Here is a 16,572-nt window from a genome sequence, read left to right as displayed (position 1 = left end):
AGAAATGAATTCACAATACGCAATATTGTGATGTATAAAAAATGTCATTATTATTATATATGTAAAATACAAGGCAAAAATATTCATTATATTATGATTCAAAAGTGATAGATTTGCTCGCGAATAGTCAAATCTATTTGTGATTTTTTTTATAATATACATACCAGGTGTCCCATTTTAAAGGACCCATTCAAATATCTCATTGTCAGAAACACTGCGTTAAATCGAAAAATGTTTCCTACAAAAGTTGTAGGGTTTCGAGGGGGACATAACATAGTATTCATTTGACCTTGGGCGGCGTCTCCAAGGTTAGTGAAGGTTAACCTTAAGTGAAGGTGAGAATGAATTTTGAAGAAAATAAAAAAATGCTTCAGATAAAAGTTGTTCAAATTAATTAGTAGAAAAAGATGTTATAATAAAAAATATGGGTTTCCATTAAAAAAATTTATTCTCACCTTCACTTGACCTTGGAGACGCCGCCCAAGGTCATATGAATATTACTATGTTATGTCCCCCTCGAAACCCTACAACTTTTGTAGGAAACATTTTTTTATTTAACGCAGTGTTTCTGAGATATTTGAGTGGGTCCTTTAAAATGGGACACCCGGTATATTGATCTTGATAATATATTTTTTATAGTTTTATTTATAGTTTTAAAATAATTTTGTCATAAGAATAAAGTTTTATTTAAATTAGAATAATTTTTCTAAACATTACAGATGTGAAAAAATCCTTTTTATGTAATCTTTATTTTAATTAATGATGATGTCCAGTTGTAATCAAAGCAGGTAAAAATGATCCTATTACTAAAAATAATATTTCTTTAACTTTAAGTCCAGTCGCAGATGACGTCGTACCTTCGACGTTTGACAAATGTAAATAATTACTGCTTCTTGTCATTAATTCTGGCAAAACATGTACAGTGGCTACATAAAGAAATGTTCCAGCACTAAACAACATAGCCAAACCAGTTGCATTGACACTACTTAGCGTTTCTTTGCCTTCCTGCAATAATTAAAAAAATTACAATTAATTAAAAAATTAAATTTTATATTATATCTATATATATATATACATATATATTTATATAATACTTTAGTTTTAACATAATCTTACATAAATTATAAAATATCCTGTAAAATATTCATTTTTTCGATGATTTGACCTCAATACTTTTATGCACAAAATAATGAGAGGAATCGATTGGTGTAAAGAAAACACATGATTGTTTTTAAGAAAAAATATGTAACTAGTATTTATAAATTACACATTTTTTCTTAAAAACAACTGTGTTTATTTTACACCAATCGATTTTTCTCATTATTTTGTGCATAAAAGTATTGAGATAAGATCATCGGGAAATTAATACTTTACGAGATATTTCATAATTTATGTAAGATTGTCAAACTAAAGTATAAAATATCTCGTAAACTATTCATTTTTTGACTATTCTACTCTTATAACTTTTTATGCAAAATATTATGAGAAACCGATTTATACAAAAAAATGGTGGTTCTATTTAAAAAATTCAAAGTAAAATTGATTTTTTTATAAAAAAATGTTTTTTAAATTTATTTTTATTGCATATTATAGCTTGCGTTAAGCAGATTAATTTTTATTATTTACATAAACTTTTTTTTAAACTGTCGAAAAAATCGTGGCGACCATTACGAAAACCACCCTGTATATATTATTATATTTATATTATACATTATATATATATGTTTAACAATGTAAAAAGTTAAAAAAAACAAAAAATGTACAAACTCCCCCCTCTATCTCCCTCTTCTTCTCTCTCTATATGTCACATTCAAGCTTATCAAACAATAATGTAAACAAATAAAAAGATTAAATTTATAAAACTTGTCAAAATTTATATACAAATTATATATACATATAAATATAAAAATATACAATATCAATAGGAATAAAAGAGAAAATATATGTATAGAATTAATAATATTTATTTTAAAAAATAGCATAAATTAGTATTCGCATTGTATTGTTCCTCTCTATAATATTGATTAGATATCTTGTGCATTGTACGTTATTTCATTTCACTAGAGATGAATCTATTATTAAGCAAAAATCGTGTAATTTGATTAAACAAGAATATTGAATAAATGAATAACGTATTAATAATTTTATTTGTGCAATGCAAGTTATAACAGTTTGCTTTTGAAGAACCTTTATTTTAAATCATAATGCATTTCTTTCCAGTTTGCACTAATATGTTAAATGGCTATTATTCCAGAGATTTTGACAGTTTATATGTTTATATTATACATATATTTAGCAATTTAAGTAATTTCTATGTAATTTTATTCGTTAGATATAAATTTTAAATCAAATTTGTCTTAAAAAAAAAGTATTAAAAAAATAGTAACATTTCTTTTATAAGTACACTTAAACTACAATATATTATAAACGATACGTATTATAAATCAAATGTTATAAATGTTTATATGAAATGTTTTACATAAAAATTGTAATGTTTAAAAGAACCCATTTAGTGGTTTAAACAGTTTGATCTTAGTATTGTCAAGGTTATATCAAAGTCATCTTTAATTTTTTAAATAAAACCACCATATTTTTTTTTATTTATATATATTTAATTTTTATATATTTATATTTTTATATAGAATTTTGAGAGAAAAATTCTAATACAAAAATATCGAGGCTACAATGGTTTTTAAACGGGAAGAGATTATATTTTATGAATAATAGGACTGAGATTTCGCGCGCTCACAACAGCGCTCAGATACAGCAAAATGACAAGTAAAAGTATTCTTAATAGGGTGCCCTTTTTTATGATATTATGATTATTGTATACAATAGCATTGTCATTATGTTTTCCCGCTTTTCTACATAGTGCATTAGTATAATTCTTTTTACGAATAATGGATGCGAGAACTAAAGGCATCTCAAAAATGATTCAAATAAAAATTTGTGATAGGGAAAAGTATGCTAAATCGTACTGTTCGTTAAATCGTACCTCTACTGTATTTTTTCAACAGAGTTAAAATATTTTAAGGTGTTAATGCTGTTGTTCAACTAGCCTCACTCGAATGCCGTAATTTTTTCTTCTCAAGTGATTCGTTGATGAGTGACGTTAATAAATTTATGTGCGTACTTGGCACGAGACACTACCATGTCTCTTGATTTTATGTGATTTTCATGTAATATTCGGCACTCCGTGCCTAAGCTATCACATTGAAAAAAATAAGCATTAAACTTATTATTAAAGTTTTTTCATCTTATTTAAATACATTTTCTGTATGTGGAAGCGTTGAAAAATCGGTAAAATGTTTTAAGATTATTTTTTTATTCTTTGACAAAACAATGGAAGTTTACTAAAACGTAGCACTAACTTTTTCCTATATCATACTGGTAAGATTTACTAAATTAATTTTTTTATATAAGTTATTTTTTCTTTATATTTAGATGAACAACTGAAGAAAATATAAAATTGATACAAAAAATATTTTTGTTAAATTTTAGAAGAATATTCTTATAGATATGTTTTGTTACAAATTGAGAACTTTTATAGAAAATAAAACTTTATTACTGTTACTATTTTTTAATTTTATTGTTAGAGGTACGATTTAAAAACTCATGGGTACAATTTAGCAAACCGATATTGTAAATCGTACCAAATACCACTTTAAAAAATTTTTAATTTACAATATGAACGACGATTTTGTGTTAATGTTTAGCATATGTCGCTGATAAAGAACTATAGTTTCAAATAAATAAAAAAATTTTGTCATTTCTTTGAGTTTTATTACAATTTTAATATTTATGTATTATATATTGGAGGGGGGGAGAGAAGTATAATTTAGCATACTTTCCCACATATTTCAATTTTAGCTGTGATCAAAGTGCTCGATCAATGTTATTATAAAGATGTCTACTATGCTACGCTGTTCAAGACAAATAAATTGTAATAAAATTAGGTTTAATTATTTATTTATTTTACATTTCGGAATACTTTGAAATGTTTGCAGTGACGTACAAATTGCAATTGTTCCAGTAAAAAGTAATTAAAAATTAAACATATTTAACAAATTTTAACTATAAATTAAAGTAAATCTTTACAATAAATGTTCAAAATGATCATCATTGCGTAACATAATAGACATGGTAACATTGATCAATCACTTTGATGCTTAAGTTGAAACATGTTGCAAATTTTTACTTAAACCATTTTTAAGATGCCTTTAGTTGTATCAATAGACACGGCAGTGTCTGGCGTTAAGTTTGGGCGTAGCCGACCACACCAACGGCGAGGCACTCCGTGTATCTATACGCGAGTTGGCTTGTTGTGAGTAATAGAGATTTACATTTCTCAATAATCACTAAACGGATCAAGTTCTTATTAGGTTTAATCGAAAGTTTGGGTTCGAATTATATAAAAAAAATGTTTTTATTTTTGCTCTGTGTTTTCTAAATAGAGATATTATAATTTAAAGTTATAAGTCGAGTGTGTGGGGAACTAGAACTAGTGCGGTTATTCATGCACAAAAATACTTTAATGAAATCAGTCAATAATTAAATACATTCTTGTATCTACCGACGTTTCGGTCCCTTTTTTGGACCATCTTCAGCGTGAAAGATTATAATTAAAATTAAAATTAAAACTAATTGGCGCAAAATGTCGGAGGTCTCAATTTATTCTTAAGACAATAACGACACGATCCAAAGGTTTTACATTAATATTAGTTCCTTAACAACATAATTATCTGTTCGTTACGAGATACAAAGTAGGTCCATGTGTAGTTCGAAAGCATGCCGTCGATTATCCAATCCGCATCATTTAACAATTGAAAAGCCGGAAAGCTGCGGATCAGAGATCACGCCTACAACGAATCGAATGCACGCGCGACGATTAAACTTGTCACTCCGAGAGCTTGGGTAGTTAATTGGAATTTACTTACAATAATAGACGTGAACGAGTTGCGGTAAGGCTGTCGAATGTAACGAAACGTACATGGTGTTGAGAATTGTTGCTAGGCACTAATTTAAACAAGATGTAGTTTCGATCGTGTTCGGAGAGACAATGAGCGATAAAGTATTTGGAAATTTTTAAGATTATAATATTAAGAAATCCATTATTCATAAAAAGAATATACTAATGCAATGCGTAGAAAAGCGGAAAAAACATATAATGACAATATTGTAAAATACGATAATCATTCTTCCCTTTCTAAAAAAGGCATGTTATTGACATTGTTGTCGCTTTTCCGCGATGCTGATTGGCTCTTTGTCGATTCGCGTTGTGTGTTATATTCGTAGCATCGAAAGGCTGTCATCACGAGGGTTAGCAGTTAGCAGTTTGACAGTTAGTCCAAAATAAAATTAAATAAAATAATAATGTTTTAAATAATATGTTATAATACTTTAAACTTGATTAATATTTTTAATATTCGCATTGTGTGTTATATTTGTAGCATGGAGAGGCTGTCATCGCAAGGGTTAGCAGTTAGCAGTTTGACAGTTAATCCAAAATAAAATTAAATAAAATAATAATATGTTTTAAATAATATATAATACTTTAAACTTGATTAATATTTTTGATATTCGCATTGTGTGTTATATTTGTAGCATGGAGAGGCTGTCATCGCGAGGGTTAGCAGTTAGCAGTTTGACAGTTAGTCCAAAATAAAATTAAATAAAATAATAACATGTTTTAAATAATATGTTATAATACTTTAAACTTTGATTAATATTTTCGCGGAAAAGAGGCAGCAATACTTGCGAGAATCGACTTAATGTCTTTTTTAGAAAAAAAAAAAAAACTAGAATAACAAGCGCGCGTTATGCCATTCCTCGATTTTATTTAAAAAAGAATGATGTATTTATATTGTAAAGAGTGTCGAGGGGGTTAGGCAAAATTTAGGCGGGTCAGCCAAGGAAAACCAAGTCCAGTCGAGTTCAATATATATTTAGACTTCGTATATTTAACACGAAACGTTTCACTGACGCAACAGGCGTTTATACTTATTCTTTACGCGTACGACCGTAATGTCGTCTTTACTGCTTCGTTACCGGAACACGAGTGTCCGTCCATGCTGCACACGCCGCCAGAACCCCGGCTTTCCGAGTCACGTGACTCTCGAGCTCCAATGAGGAGCGCTTGCTTGTCGCTAAGCCAATAGTTAGCTAAAGGGGAATGCGCGCGCAGACGCTGGATGCGCACACAACGATGACGCGAGCCGCAACGGCGGCAGCAGACAGGTTATGTCTAGGATATGCCTTACAATATAAAGTTTGTTTAAACTTGATCAATATTTTTTGACAGAAATCAGATTAAAGCATTACATTGCTAATTAAATTTTAAAATAAAAATATGTTATAAAAATTAAAATAATGTTATAAATAATATGTTATAATGCCTTATCTGCGATTAATATTTTTTGACAGAAATCAGCTGTGATAGCTGTTATAAATATTAATCGAGTTTAAGGAATTATAATACATTATTTAAAACATATTATTTTAAATGTTATAACATATTCTTATTTTAAAAATTAATTAGCAAATTAACGTTTTAATCAGCTGATTTCTGTAACAAAAATATTAATCGAGGATAAGTTATTACAACATATTATTTACAATATATTGCTATTTTAATTTTTATAACATATTATTATTTTAAAATTTAATTAGCTCGCTATATTAATATTTTTTAATATATTCATTTAATTAAGAAGTAATATATTTATTAAGTTAAGAATAGAAGTGAGACATAAATCCAAATTAACAATTAAGGTTTCGTAGTGATGATTTTTAAAGACAATAATTATTTCCTTAATTAGAGTCACAAATATATTTCGTCCGACACTTTTCGATAATCTTAATATAATTCGAATTGCGAGTGCGCAGTAGAAATGACTTTCGACATCTATTACCGCGATATATGTATAATGTATATAGTTACCCATAATTCATAAAAAGATCGTTGTCTACACACAATCGCGATCGATATCAGAAAACTAATGAAATTATTAATTAGTTTTTACAATTAATTTGTAATAACATATACTGAGATGATAGATCTTGAAACGCATTTTTCGCAAAATATATATTCATTTAATTGAATAAGAATTGAAGGAATATAATTATTATATTAAAATTTAATTTTCAAATTACGTTTTATTAATACTTTTTGACAGAAATCAGCTGATTAAAGCGTTAATTTAATAATTAAATTTTAAAATAATGTTATAAAATTAAAATTATTTAATACATTTTAAATAATCTCTATATATAAGTGCCGTCCGTCTGTCTGTCTGTCTGTCTGTCTGACCGCGAACTACTTCCATATTTATGGACCGATTCTCACGAAATTAGTACCTAAATTTCGCAAATTTTTCGGCGGTGGCTGCTGTGTGGGTTTTTTTTTAATTTTTATACACGCATCCACCCACGCGCATGCGCATTTATGGACCGATTTTCTCGAAATTGGTATCAAAATTGTGCAAATTTTTCGGGGATGGATACTATTTGGTTTTTTAAAAGTTTTACACTCCCACCCACGCACCCACCTACGCACTCACACATTTATTGAACTATTTTATCAAAATTGGTACCAAAATTTTGCAAATTTTTCGGGGATGGCCAATATGTGGTTTTTTTTAGGTTTTACACCCCCACCTACTCACCCACGCATCCATCCACGCACTCACATATTTATTGACCGATTTTCTCAAAATTGGTATAAAAATTGTGCAAATTTTTCGGAGATGGATACTATTTGGTTTTTTAAAAGTTTTACACTCCCACCCACGCACTCACACATTTATTGAACGATTTTATCAAAATTGGTACTAAAATTTGGCAAATTTTTCGGGGATGGCTAATATGTGGTTTTTTTAAGTTTTACACTCCCATCTACCCACCCACGCATCCACCCACGCACTCACATATTTATTGACCGATTTTCTCGAAATTGGTACCAAAATTGTGCAAATTTTTCGGGGATGGATACTATTTGGTTTTTTAAAAGTTTTACACTCCCTCCCACCCATTCACGCACCCACCCACGCGCGCGCGCATTTATGGACCAATTTTCTCGAAATTGTTACCAAAATTTTGTAAATTTTTCAAGGATGGCGACGATGTGTTTTTTTATATTTTACACCCCCACTCACCCACTCACGCACCCACCCATGCGCGGGCGCATTTATTGATCAAACCAAAATTTTGCAAATTTTTCGCGGATGAACACAATGTGGGTTTAAAAAAAAATTTTTTTTTTTTTTTTATATTATAGAGGAAGCTTAGTTTTCGTGAAAAAAATTGTTTTCCAGATTTCTATGCTAATGCGTTCAGAATGTTCAAAAACATCGAAAAATAACATTTTTAAAATGTTTGTATGTGTGTTTGTGTGTGTCCACCGACATTTTTTTAAATTTAAATATCTCAAGAACTGTTTGATTTGCAGCGCTCCAATTTGGCATACAAGTAAAGTAGTACAACACTTTTATTTAATGTTATTTTTATAAAAATTCATGTTTTATTTTTTATAAAATTTTAAATTTTTTGAGAAATATTTGTTGTGGTTCTAACTTTCGTAAATTTTAAGATATCCGGATAAATTTTTTTACATGAATAGACTATCGTTAAATATTAAGAAAGGACTATGCAATGGCACAAAATTCATTGTTACTGAATTAAAACCTAATCTTATTTATGCGGAGGTTCTGACTGGTCCTGCCCGAGGTCAGATTGTATTCATTCCAAAGATCGATTTCAATACAAATGATTTGGAACTTTTTCAACATCCTGTATTTGCTCATGGTCAATTCTATGTAGCATTCTCGAGAGTAACAAGAAGGCAAAATGTGAAAATTAAGATGAATTAAGCAATCAAGGACATCTCATTGAGGAAAATACAAAATCTTTTACGAAAAATGTCGTTTACAGAGAGATTTTATAAATTAAATTATTTGAAAATTGTATGAGAGCTAATAATATAGCGGGTCAACGGTGAATAATTAAACCGTAAAAAAATCTTTATAAATAATAAAAAATATATAAAATATTATATGCTAAATAAAATATTTATAATATTTGTAATATTTAAATTAGTGGAAAAACAAATTATGTTCATCCCAGAAAAAAAAACAACACTTTGATAACATTTTCGAGAAAATCAGTAAATGAAGGATAAAAAAATAAAATTTAAAAAAAATTATAAAAATTTTACAAAAGGGTTATATATAGAAGCTTTGAGAACCGCGCGAAGCGCGGTCCGAAACGCTAGTATGTTATAATACTTTAAACTCGAATAATATTTTTGACAAATATCAGCTGATTTCTGTCAAAAAGTATTAATCGCGGATAAAATACAATAACATTATTTGGAACATATCACTATTTTAATATTTTCAACATATTATTACTTTACAATTTAATTAGCAAATTAACGCTTTAATAAGCTGATTGCTGTAAAAAATATTAATAAAGAAAAAAAATATTAAAGGATCGTTGCTATAGGATTTATAGTTTGCTGAATTTTCCCGAAAAACGTTTAAACTTGAAAAGATTAAGGCCTCTATAAGGCCTAAAACATTTTCTGTCGGCTCGTTTTGTAGGTCTTGAAGAGACCTTCAAAACGCGCCTACAGAAAATGTTCTAAACCTTAATTTTTGCAATCAAAGTTTAAAAGTCTTTCGCGAAAATTAAGGCCTATATAAAGGCTAGAACATTTTCTTTGGGCGCGTTTTAAAGGTCTCTTCAAGAACTACAAAATGAGCCTTCGGAAAATGCTCTAGGACTTACGCAAGCCTTAATTTTTGAATTCAAAGTTTAAACGGTTTTTGCGAAAATTAAGGCCTGTGTAAGACGTAGAACATTTTCTGAGGGCGCGTTTTAAAGGTCTCTTCAAGACCTACAAAATAAGCCCTCAGAAAATGTTCTACGACTTACACAGGCCTTAATTTTTTAATTAAAAGTTTAAACGTTTTTTGCGAAAATTAAGGCCTGTGTAAGTCGTAGAACATTTTCTGTAGGCTTATTTTGAAGAGATCTTTGAAATGCGCCCACAGAAAATGTTCTATGACTTACACAGATTTTAATTTTCGCGAAAAACGTTTAAACTTTGAATTCAAAAATTGAGGCCTATATAAGGCTTAGAACATTTTCTATGGGCTCGTTTTGTAGGCTTTGAAGAGACCTTCAAAATGCGCCTACAGAAAATGTTCTAGGCCTTATACAGGCCTTAATTTTCGCGAAAAACGTTTAAACTTGATTGCAAAAATTAAGGCCTATATAAGGCCTAGAACATTTTGTGTGGGCTTGTTTTGTTATTCTCGAAAAGACCTTCAAAACGCGTCTATAGAAATTGTTCTAGACCTGATAGGACTTAATCTTTGCATGCATAGTTTAAACGTTTTTCGCGAAAATTAAACAAACTGTAAGTCGTAGAGCAACGATCCTTTAATATCTATTTTCTCTATTAATATTTTTTTGCAGAAATTAGCTTATTGAAACGTTAATTTGTTAATTAAATTTTAAAGTAATAAAATATGTTAAAAATATTAAAATAGTGATATGTTCTAAATAATGTTATTGTATTTTATCCGCGATTAATACTTTCTGACAGAAATCAGCTAATATCTGTCAAAAATATTATTCAAGTTTAAAGTATTATAAGATATTATTTAAAATGTTGTGACGTGACGCCTCGGGAGCGTCGTCACAAGGGCTACGGCTCGACCGAGGGGGGGGGGGCGAGGAAAACGCTTCGGGGGTCGTCTCTCGCACCTGAGAGGAGGCGACCTCGAAACCGATTATATTTCTTTCCGCGATACCCTACCGATATTCTTAGACCAGCTTTTAAGGGGTCTCGAGACGACTGCCTGAGTGGGAGGTGACCTTAAAGAATTGTGAAACAGGACTCAAGAAATCCGGAGAACATACCGCCATGGAAGGATACTGATAAAGACGCCTTCAACTCCCAGGTCACGTATCGAGTTCCCGTCATTACCGCCATCTTAATGTCCGACCTCTAATACACATTTTTTATAGATACCGCCGAGGATAATACGACAAAGGATACCGACGAGCCCCCTCATGCTGCAGAATGGGTGGAGGGCCCCGCATACGGCTAAACGCAACATCAGGAGGAACTGGAGTAAGGCCCGGCCAGCCTGCCAGTTCCGACACCTGAAACAGCCATATCCGTCGTACATCACTATACAACAGCAAGGATACTGAACGGTGACGACATCTAGTACTCCCGGAATCCACGGCGATGACGCGTGGAAAGACGGGCGATCGATGGGTGGATCCACACCCCCTCGGCGGTTGAGTATTGGCAGGATGCGCGGGAAATCGGCGCGGGACTCGAAGGACCGGGAGACTCTCTCGAAGAGAGACACTGTTCGGCGAGCGATCAAATCGTGAGGACGAGCCCGGAAACATCCCGACCAGCTGAAGACTTCGCTACAAATATTGTAAGCCGTCGCTCAGGTAGTGAATAGAAATAAGTTCCGGTGCAGGCTGGCATCGAGTTATACGTTCGTACCGGGAATACCGCTGCATCTCATTAACGAGATATCTTCCCATTACCGATTTCGTTTGGGAGCATTATCGTTCCGTAAGTATCGCTACCGTGAGGCCAGCTTACTCCGGGTACCGCGAGGGTGTCCCTCTCAGGGAAGTTGCCACCGACAGTCGTAGTTACTAACATTTGTACTACAGTCTCGTACCGTACTGTATCGGCACGATATAATAAAATTAACTAGCGTGAGAATTATCTATAATTATTCAGATTAAAATCACGGGACTTAAGGAGGAAATTTGCGTGAGTCGTTCTCTGCGAGTTAGCGTTACCGTATCGATAGCAACTCTGCGAGAGTCGTACCTTTCACGAAATTACCGCCTAGGATTCCGATATAGTCGAGGTACCGATTTTATGTATATCTGATTTACGCGACCTTCGCGCCGGGAGCGAGGGACTCTCGAGACGCAAGTATCAATATCAAAGTCCTTGTCGATCAAGTTTCCGTTTCTTTTTGTTATTCAAGGGGATTAGGACGTAAGAGTATCTTCGTATAGTCGAAACAGTCAACTCTGGGATCGTTCGAGAAAATTAATAATTCCGTGTATTAATTCGCCACATTTTGTATCGCATTTAGACCGGGTGTCGTTTCCCGACCGAATTACATATTGTATTACCGTTTAATTATTTAAGTGTCTGTAAAACCTCGTTGTCATATATATTTAAGTATACTTGTGTGTAAATTATCCTTGTTCTATACTCTTCATGTAATATTCATTTTTACTAGGTTTAAATATACATTGTTAATTATTGTGAAACATCTGTCTTAATTCTCATCACGTTCTCTCTCACCGCTCTCTCCGGTATAGCTATTTCCCGCACTCCTCTGCCATATACGGAGCTGCCGGACTCGTATCCCGTATCGCTATTATAATATCGTTACCGTGGTGCGAGGAATCGCGCCTGGCGCCCAATAACTAATATCGATCTCGTTATTTTGGATACCTAGATATCGCCGGATTACCGTTTACCGACTTTTCCGATTTGCTACCGATTTATTCACCATTGCACGCTATCCCCTCAGAATCGGCGTTTCCGAGATTGGCAACGGCGTCGCAATATATTATATAATTTTAATTTTTATAACATTATTTTAAAATTTAATTATCAAATTAACGCTTTAATCAGCCGATTTCTAAAAGTATTAATATAACGTTAAATTGGTAATTAAATTTTAATATAATTATTGTCTTCTCAATTCTTACTCAATTAAATGAATATATATGTATATACATATATGAATATATTTTGCGAAAAATGCGTTTCGAAATCTATTATTTTAGTATTAATATTATTACAAAATTGTGAAAACTTATTAATAATTTTAGTAGTTTTCTGATATCGATCGCGATTGCGTGTAGACAACGATCTTTTCATAAATTATGCGTAATTATATACATATATATATATATGTATACCGGGTCTTCAAAATAAAGCGTTACAAATTTTTATCTCCAAAAATATTGTTTTTAGAAAAAAATGTTTCAAATAAAAGTTGCAGTATTTCAAAGGGGAAATAAGTTAATGTTATAGAAATGTTTGTAGGAGACGGTTTTCAAGGTCATTTTAAGGTCAACTTGATTTTTTTAAATGGAATTACCCTAAATATTTTATGTAAATAGATTCCTTGAAACATTCTGCATAAAAAATTATAAGGGTAAGATAGTCAAAAATCGAACGGTTCACGAGATATTTACATCTTAATATCTGACATATTCTGATATAAAATACAAAATATCTCGTAAATTATTTAGTTTTCGATAATCTTACCTTAATACTTTTATGTATAGAATAATTAGACAAATCAATTGATATAATGAAAATACATACTTGTTTTTAAGAAAAAATATACAATTTGCAACATGCAGTTACTTATAAAAGTATTAAGGTAAGATTATCGAAAACTAAATAATTTACAAGATATTTTGTATTTTATATCAGAATATGTCAGATATTAAGATGTAAATATCTCGTGAACCGTTCGATTTTTGACTATCTTACCCTTATAATTTTTTATGCAGAATGTTACAAGGAATCTATTTACATAAAATATTTAGGGTAATTCCATTAAAAAAAATCAAGTTGACTTTAAAATAACCTTGAAAACCGTCTCCTACAAACATTTCTAAATATTATTGGAGTTTATAGTATTATAACATATTATTTATATTATTATTTTAATTTTTATAACATTTTTATTTTAAAATTTAATTAGCAAATTAATGCTTTAATCAGTTGATTTCTGTCAAAAAATATTAATCATGTTTAAACAAACTTTATATAAAAATATAATTTTTTTAATATAAAATCGAGAAATGGCGCTTGTGTTGTTCTAGTAAAATAAAAAGTGCACTCCATTTATAGTTACTTCTTTAACTTGTCATTTCGCTGTATCTGAACGCGCGAAATCTCAGCCCTGGCATTCGTAAAATATAATCGCTTCCCGTTTAAAAATTATCATAGCTTCGACATTTTAGTATTAGGATTTTCGTCTAGAAATGTTCTAAAGAATCTGTCATTAAAAGAAAGTATGATAGTTTTAGGACATCCTGTATATACATACAGGGTATCCTACATAAAGTATTACAAACTGTTTTCTCCGCCACTGCTAAAGATATTTGAATTTTTTTATTAAATGGGACAAAGTGCCTGACAATTTGATGAAAAAAAAAAATGTTGGGGGCCTTTAAGGAACAAAAAGGAGAGCCCTCCTTCATTTTTTAAAAAATAGAACCACTATAATTTTTTCATATAAATCGATTACTTGCAATATTTGGCACAAAATTTATAAGAGTAGGACATCAAAAAGTGAATGGTTTACGAAATATTTTGTATTTTAATGTGATATAATTTTACATATGTACTCGTATATACACTCGTCAAAAAAATTAACGCATATGTATTTTAAGTCAAAATTTCGCATAAATTCAAATAAGCGTAACTTCGCTAAAAATGATCGTATTTGAAAAAATTTTTTTTGACTGTCAAGCTTGAAGTCTCTACTTTAAAAACCATTCGTCAGATTTTTAATTTATCCTTCTCCCCCGTACGCCACTGCTTCAAAAGTAAGGACGTGTTTCGTTTCTAAAAAATTGCGTACTTTGACGCACTCCACGGGGAGTAATAAATTTTTTTCGCAAATCTTATGATAATTATCGTAAAATGTGGACTTTTTACTATAATTAAAAAAAAAAAGCAAAGTCCGTACGATTTTTTTTCGCGGAGTTATTACATATGAAAGTTACCCATACATTTTTTCCATTTACCACCAGCATTAGCATTACCCGAGGCGCACCACGAGGAGGTTGCTGGTCGGATTTGGCGCATCGTGTGTGTGTGCGTGTGCGCAAGCTTGCGTGCATGTGTGTGTGTGCGCCAGCAGAGATAAGGGCCCCACGGTTCGTCATTTCCGCGGTATTTAATGACTCCAAACCCTCTCTGCTGTGTGTGTGTGTGTGTATGTGTGCGTGTGTGTGCGTGCGTGCGTATGCTTAGGAGAGGGAAATGTAGGAATGTTCTCATTCAAAATTGTGTGTTCCCGCCTCGTCTTCGGATTACTTCTTCCATACGTTCACGCATATGCATGCTCTAATTGTTGTTTGAGGAATTTGAGCCCAAATTTGATTTAATGCTGCTTCCAATTGCTCCAAATTGGTTGGCTGTCTCTCCAAATTCCTAAGCGCCCTTCCCATCATATCCCACACATGTTCGATGGGATTCAAATCTGGGCTTATCGATGGATGTGATCCTCAATATTGTTGTCTTCCAAAAAATTTAAGGCAACTCTAGCGGTGTGTGGGCGAGCGTTGTCCTGCATTAAAATAAAATTTTGACCCATTTGACGACGCATTCGAATTACGTGGGGTCGCAAAATTTCCGCTACATAGCGCACCGCTGTCAATCCAGGAGGTGGTATAGTGACGAGGTTTGTTCGTCTATGTACTGAGATTCCACCCCATACCATGATGGAACCACCACCAAATGCCCGAACAGGCTCAACGGTATTTTGATGAAAACGATGTCCTCGACGACGCCAAACACGTATTCTTCGATCCGAACTGAATAAACAAAATCGCGATTCATCGGTAAACAATACGTTTCTCCACTGTCTCAATGTCCAGTGTTGATAAGTGCGTGCATATCGTAAACGAGCACGTCGATGTACCATAGATAACTCTGGCACTTGAGCTCGAGCTCGCGATCTCAAACCACGCTCACGTAAACGTCTTCTAATTGTTTGATCACTGATTCGTCTGTGAGGGAGAACTTCATTAGCAATTTGTCGCGCAATCATTGTTGGATTACGCATTGCCTCATTGACGATGCGACGATCTTCTCGAACCGATGTCATTCGTCTTCGACCTTGTCCTTCCCTTCGACGAAATCTGCCCGTTTGTTGATAACGAATCCACACTCGAGAGATGGAGGCCTGATGAACACCATATCTTCTTGCAATATGATTTTGGCTTAATCCTTCTTGCAAAAGAGCAATGATTTGCGCACACTGAATTTCATTCAAAAGCATTGTTACGAGTTTGTCGTTTGTTTTTCGAATGAACAATACAATACAGTAATTGCAATACTGTGAAGTTTTGTACTGAAGTAAGTACAGTACATAACTTCACAGTACATAACTTCACAGTACACTACTTCAACTTGAAGTTCACTGTGAAGTTTATAACACGAACTTCACAGTATTGCAATTACTGTATTGTTCATTCGAAAAACAAACGACAAACTCGTAACAATGCCTTTGAATGAAATTCAGTGTGCGCAAATCATTGCTCTTTTGCAAGAAGGATTAAGCCAAAATCATATTGCAAGAAGATATGGTGTTCATCAGGCCTCCATCTCTCGAGTGTGGATTCGTTATCAACAAACGGGCAGATTTCATCGAAGGGAAGGACAAGGTCGAAGACGAATAACATCGGTTCGAGAAGATCGTCGCATCGTCAATGAGGCAATGCGTAATCCAACAGTACTCTGCGTTGATACCACTGCTT

At 32.2% G+C, this 16,572-nt stretch overlaps 1 protein-coding gene across 1 annotated transcript in view; it reads right to left on the bottom strand.

The window, feature by feature from the left end:
* Positions 1–730: 730 nt before the first annotated feature.
* Zip102b (Zinc/iron regulated transporter-related protein 102B) overlaps positions 731–16,572 on the bottom strand; it is a 22,385-nt gene continuing 6,543 nt past the window's right edge. Inside the window, exon 5 of the mRNA XM_083047719.1 lies at positions 731–1,005. Within this exon, the coding sequence (XP_082903845.1) occupies positions 757–1,005 (249 nt within the window). The 3' untranslated portion in view covers positions 731–756. The remainder of the gene's footprint in view (positions 1,006–16,572) is intronic.

Source organism: Prenolepis imparis, unplaced genomic scaffold (genome assembly GCF_030444845.1).
Source record: "Prenolepis imparis isolate NDT839.2.m4 unplaced genomic scaffold, iyPreImpa1.0 SCAF_10, whole genome shotgun sequence".
NCBI lineage: Eukaryota > Metazoa > Arthropoda > Insecta > Hymenoptera > Formicidae > Prenolepis > Prenolepis imparis.
The sequence above is the reverse complement of the archived record's forward strand: the minus strand, read 5'-3'. Positions and strand labels throughout refer to the sequence as shown.